The following is a 5815-nucleotide window of genomic DNA, read 5'->3' as shown; positions in this document are numbered from 1 at the left end:
ACAGACAGAAAGGGAGAGAGTAAGAGCATCAACTCGCAGTTGCATCACTTTAGTTGTTCATTGATTGCTTCTCATACTCATACATGCCTTAACCAGGGGGCTCCTGTTGATGATCCCATGCTTACGCCAACGACCTGTGCTCAGGCAAGATGAACGGCTGCTCAAGCTGGTGACCTCAGGGTTTTGAACTTGGGACCTCAGCATCTCAGGTCTACGCTCTATTCATTGCACCACCACTGGTCTGGTGAAAGAGTGTATTTTATTTTTATTTTATTTTTTTTTAAGATTTTATTTATTTAGAGAAAGCCAGGAGGGAGAGAAGAGTGGGAAGCATCAATTCACAGTTGCTTCTTGTATATCCCTTGACTGAGCAAGCCTGGGGTCTCGAACTAGCGACCTCAGCATTGCAGGTTTACGCCCTATCCACTGAACAAACTCAGGTCAGGCAAGGAGTGTACTTTGAATAGGAGGGATGGATAATGCAAAGACTTGAAGGAGATAAGCGATGAAGCCATATGAGAAAGAGCCTAGCAGACAGGAACAATAGTAGCTGTCAAGGCCCTGAGGCAGAAACATGTCTGACATAGTTCAAGAGCAGCAAGGACACTGTAGCTGGAGTAGAGCAAGAGGCAACAACTAGAAGTCGAACCAGTCAGACCATCCATCCCAGAGCCTCGTAGTCATAATTCAAGCCTTTGGCTTTAACTGAGTGAATTGGAACCATAGGACAGTGTGAGCAAAAAAAGGACAGAATCTGATTCATGTTCTATAAAAGTCATTCTGGTACTATGTGGAAAAAAAGCAAGAACATCAGTTAGGAAGCAACTACAATAATTCAGGCGAGAGGTAATGCTCAGAAGACGGTAGTCATGGTGGTGTGGGCGAGTTGTCAGATTATGTATATTTTGAAAGAACCACATGTTGAATGGGTAAAATAACAAGACCCTTACATACGCTGCCTACAAGAGAGTCACTTCAGATCAAAAGACACAGACTGAAAGTAAAGTAATGAAAAAAGATATTTCATGAAAATAGAAATGAAAGGAAATAAGCTGGGGTAACAATAATTATACCAGACAAAATAGATTTTAAAAAATAGCTATAACAAAAGATAAAGAAGGACCCAGCAATTTCACTTCTGGGCATTTATCCAAAGAAAACAGAAACACTAATTTGAAAAGATATATGCACCCCTATGTTCATTGCTGCATTATTTACAACAGCCACAATATGAAGCAACCCAGCTGGTCATCAATAGATAAGTTGATAAAGACGATGTAATACACACATGCGCATGCGCACAGTAGAGTATTTACTCAGCCATAGGAAAGGATGAAATCTTGCCATTGAAACAACGTGGATGAACCTAGAGGGTGTTATGCTGAGTGAAATAAGTCAGAAAGAGTAAGACAAATACTTTATCATTGCACTTATATGTGGAATCTAAACAAAACAAAACAAAACAGCTCTGGCCAGATAGCTCAGTTGGTTAGAACATCGTCCTGAATCACAAGAGCTTGCTGGTCAATCCCCAGTCGGGGCACATACAGGAACAAATTGATGTTCCTGTCTCTGTCTCTCTCCTTTTCTCTTTCTCTTTCTCTAAAATTAATAAAATAAACATAAAAAAATAAAATTTGAAAAACTAAACAGCCCTGGCCGATTGGCTCAGCGTCGGCCCAGCGTGGGGATAACCTGGGATCAGTTCACAGTCAAGGCATGCAAGAGAAGCACCCATCTGTTTCTCTACCCTTCTCTCTTGCTTCTCTCTTTCTCTCTCTTCCCCTCCTGCAGCCATGGCTCGATTGAAGCGAGTTGGCCCCAGAAGCTGAAAATGGCTCCAAGGCCTCTGCCTCAGGTGCTAAAAAATGGCTCCAGTTGCAACGGAGCAAGGGCCCCAGATGGGCAGAGCATCACCCCCCAGTGGGCTTGCCGGGGGGGGGGGGGATCCTAGTCAGGGCATATGCAGAGTCTGTCTCTGCCTCCCCTCCTCTCATTAAATAAAAAAATAAATAAAAAACAAAAACAAAAAAACTAAACAAACAAACAAACAAACGGAAAAGACTGGTAGATACAGAGAACAAAGTGATAGTTGCCAGAGGGGTGGGTGGTAGGGCGGAGGTTTGAGTTACAAACTTATAGTAGATAAATGTAAAGTACAGCATGGGAAATACAGCCAATAATATCTCAATAATTTTGTACCAAACCATCTGTCTGGTACGGTAGATAAGTGTCAAATCACAATGTTCACATTTGAAATTAATATTGTATGTCAACTATACTTTAAGAAAAAAAGTTTTATATTCCAGAATGAAAGAGAAAAAAATGTAGAGCCACCTGGATTTATGAATGTAGGTAGTGAACGGTGATAGGAAGAGAAAAGTCGAGGATTTTGGCCAAAGTCACTGAAAAGGTACAGCTGCCATTTACAGAGATGGGTTAGCCTGAGGAAGGGCAGGTTCGGAAGGGAGGTCAGGCCATCTATCTGCTGTGTGACCCTAGTAAGTTGCTTAACCACTCTGAACCTGAGTTTATTCATTTGTACAATGGTTATAATAATCACTCCCTTGCAGAGTGGTGATGAGAATTGAGAGAGATCATTAACTCACAAGCTTGGCACATGTGTGGACCCAATACACGTCCCACCCATGGCCCAGGAACGACACGTGGCCAGCATAAATCTTCAGGAAGAAACTGAAGGAGAGGAAGCCAATGCTTATAAATCTACACTCGAGCTCCTGCTTCCTCCGGGTGGAAGTGGAACAGGTCCTTTAGATTGTTAAGTTTTCTTCCTTCCAGGTCTTCAAAGGTTTTTGGACATGGAATGATGCTAATGGAGGCTGGTGGTGAAATAATAATAAAGATCATATTCCCAAGGCTAGGCTGAAGTTTATAAAACAATTTTATGGCCATTATCTTATCTGAGCCCAGCAAGGCAGAAATTATATCCATTTTATGAAGTAGGAGAATGAAGTATTTAAAAACAAAAAAGACCTGGGAGATAGAAAGGGAGAGAAAGAGAGGGAGGGAGAGAGAATGAGAAGCATCAATTCGTAGTTGCTTCACTTTAGTTGTTCAATGATTGCTTTTCATTATGTGCCTTGACCCGGGATAGGACCTCAGGCTCAAACTGAGCCAGTGACCCCTTGCTCTAACCAGCAACCTCTTCAGCTCAAGCCAGCGATCTTTGGGCTTAAGCTGGCAACCTTTGGGATCGTGTTGGCAATCCTGCACTCAAATCAGTGACCCCACATTCAAGCCCGCGAGCCTGTGCCCAAGCCGGCGACCTCAGGGGTTTCGAACCGGCAACTTCAGCATTTGTATTCCTCTTCTTGTCCCCGAGTGGGAGTGCCACCCAGCTCTGTTCAACTGGGCCCAGTTGTGAGACGGACTGTGACCTCAGTCCTCTACCCCAGGAGAGGGCCCACAAACGCATGGCCAGGTCCTGTTCTTGTTTCAGCCAGTGTCTGGGCTGCAGTCTTTCTGCTTCTGAGGTCTGGGCAAGTGAATCTCATACACAATCCCGTTGCAGCGACTCCTTCCTGCTACCCCCAGGTACTGAGGTCACTGAGGAAGGGACTAGAGCCCCGAAGAATCAACGTGCATACAGTCATCATTAGAAGGTGCAGTTCAGGCCCTGGCCGGTTGGCTCAGTGGTAGAGCGTTGGCCTGGCATGTAGAGGTCCCGGGTTCAATTCCCGGCCAGGGCACATAGGAGAAGCACCCACCTGCTTCTCCACCCTCCCCCTCTCCTTCCTCTCTGTCTCTCTCTTCCCCTCCTGCAGCGAGGCTCCATTGGAGCAAAGATGGCCCGGGCGCTGGGGATGGCTCCTTGGCCTCTGCCCCAGGCGCTAGAGTGGCTCTGGTCGCCACAGAGCGCCCCCCCCCCCGGGGCAGAGCATCGCCCCCTGGTGAACAGAGCGTCGCCCCCTGGTGGGTGTGCCGGGTGGATCCCTGTCGGGCGCATGCGGGAGTCTGTCTGTCTCTCCCCATTTCCAGCTTCAGGAAAAAAAAAAAAAAAAAAAAAAGAAGATGCAGTTGCAGTTTAGGTTCCGACTCTGAGGTCTGAACCCGGCAGGGAGAGTCCTGCATCTGCTCCTCCCACTTTCCGCAGCCCAGCTGCCCCCTTTGCTCCCCACAGCAGGTGCCGGCACGCAGCTGTCATTCTCCTTGCTCTCCCCACCCTGGCAGGCTGTCCTGGGTGGGGCTGAGCTGGGTGGGGCAGCCCCTGTGTATTGAGTGTCCTGGGAGGCTGTCTCCCCCACAAGCAAATTCAGCCAGAGATTGCTTCTGAGCAGTGGTTCTGACAGGTGAGAGCTGCTGCCCATAGGGATGGGGGTTGGGAGGGTAAGAAGTCTCAGGTCAGGGTGGATCAAGGGCCGGCCTGCAGGAGAAAACTCAGAATTGCCCGAGGGAGAAGTCCCGATTGAGGGACGAGAATGAAGAATGTCAGGGGACTGTGTGTGCAGGGGGGGTGTGACCAGAGGAGGGAAGGGTGCAGGGACCAGCAGGAGTCCCGGGCGCTGGGAATGGCAGGCTGCAGGCCCCAGTTCCAGCTCTCCTCTCCAGGAAGAACCCTCCTGCCCTGGCTGCCTCACCAGGAGAAAGGGCTTCGGAAAGCCGAAGGGGCCCAAGAACTGAGGCCTGGGAGAAGGTGAGGGTGGAAACCAAAGGGGATGGGAATGGGAATTCTGCCTGCCGCCCCATGTGCCCTGTCTTTGCCAGGTGAGGAGGGAGCAGGAAAGGCAAGTCTAGGTTCTGGATTGCCTTCAGAGTCACAGACCCAGCCATGCCTGTGCCCCTGCTCCCGCTGCTGCTGCGAACGCTGCTGTCCCGCCTGCTGCTGCCCGCAGCCCGCCTGGCCCGCCAGCGCCTCCTGCCCCTGCTGCGCCGACTGGCCCGCCGCCTGGGCTCCCAAGACGTTAGGGAAGCTCTGTTGGGCTGTCTGTTGTTTGTCCTCAGCCAGAGACATCCGCCAGACAGGGGAGAGGCCTCCAGAGCGGCCCGCCCCGAGAGGAGGGAGAGGCTAACCCCCCAAAAATGAGGTCACGAGTCCTGGTAGCAGCAGGAACGAAGTGCTTTCTTTTGGAGTACGACAGTCCTGGCAACCATCACCGACTGAAGCCTGCCCAGCGAGCATTAGACATGGTTCCCAGCTGGGCATAGGAGCCTCCTGGCTCCAGCAGAAATGACTGGAACCAAGCCCAGCATCTAGCAGAAAACTGACTTTATCCATCCTCTCTGCCGTCTTCAGTATCTTTCCTAATCACCTGGGGCCTCCGCAGGGAGAGGAACTGTCTCCCCCCCTCTCCCTATCTCCAGACAAATGGGGACACGAGGTCCAGTGAGGGACAATGCTTAACCAAGGGTCAACTGACAATTTAGTGGAGGCAAGATTTTAATCCAGACTCAGGTTTTACCTTAAAAGAGTAAGACCTTGATTCCCCCAGAGAATCAATTCTGCCCCAAAGCCCAGTAAGCAGCAGGTACTCAATAAAATATTTTTGAATTCCTGGATGCCTCTGAAATTCTTTTCACCCACACTGCTGCCTGGGTGACCCCATCGCGAGACAGTGTCACCTGGCCGGGGGTTAGGTGGGGCACAATCAAGGCCCCCTCTGATCCCTGTGCCATTGTCCCTGGCAGTCCTCGCCTCCTGGAAGCTGTTTCTCTCCTCACACCTCAGTGGGCCTCTCACGGTAAGGAGGAAAATGTCCTTGACAGGGTTTAGAGCAGGGGTCTCAAACTCGCGGCCCGCTGAACAATTTTGTGCGGCCCGCAGACTAATCCACGAAGTTCAAAATATTTTGGATAA

At 49.5% G+C, this 5815-nt stretch overlaps 1 protein-coding gene across 2 annotated transcripts; it reads left to right on the top strand.

Moving 5' to 3' along the window:
- Positions 1 to 4184: 4184 nt before the first annotated feature.
- On the top strand, positions 4185 to 5501 carry MYMX (myomixer, myoblast fusion factor). 2 transcript variants are annotated; one of them, XM_066361404.1, is made up of 2 exons: positions 4185 to 4310; positions 4774 to 5501. In XM_066361404.1, exon 2 carries the CDS (start codon positions 4790 to 4792, stop codon positions 5042 to 5044), a length of 255 nt encoding a protein of 84 aa, XP_066217501.1. In that variant the 5' UTR covers positions 4185 to 4310; positions 4774 to 4789; the 3' UTR covers positions 5045 to 5501. The 2 variants fall into 2 exon arrangements, with proteins under 2 accessions (XP_066217501.1, XP_066217500.1); XM_066361403.1 differs by having other exon boundaries at positions 4726 to 5501.
- Positions 5502 to 5815: the final 314 nt, after the last annotated feature.

This window comes from Saccopteryx leptura, chromosome 1 (assembly GCF_036850995.1).
Source record: "Saccopteryx leptura isolate mSacLep1 chromosome 1, mSacLep1_pri_phased_curated, whole genome shotgun sequence".
Taxonomy (NCBI): Eukaryota; Metazoa; Chordata; class Mammalia; order Chiroptera; family Emballonuridae; genus Saccopteryx; species Saccopteryx leptura.
The sequence above is the reverse complement of the archived record's forward strand: the minus strand, read 5'-3'. Positions and strand labels throughout refer to the sequence as shown.

Bases quoted from the DNA above. Each gene is read 5' to 3' on its own strand.
- MYMX (XM_066361404.1), top strand. From the start codon at position 4,790: ATGCCTGTGCCCCTGCTCCCGCTGCTGCTGCGAACGCTGCTGTCCCGC.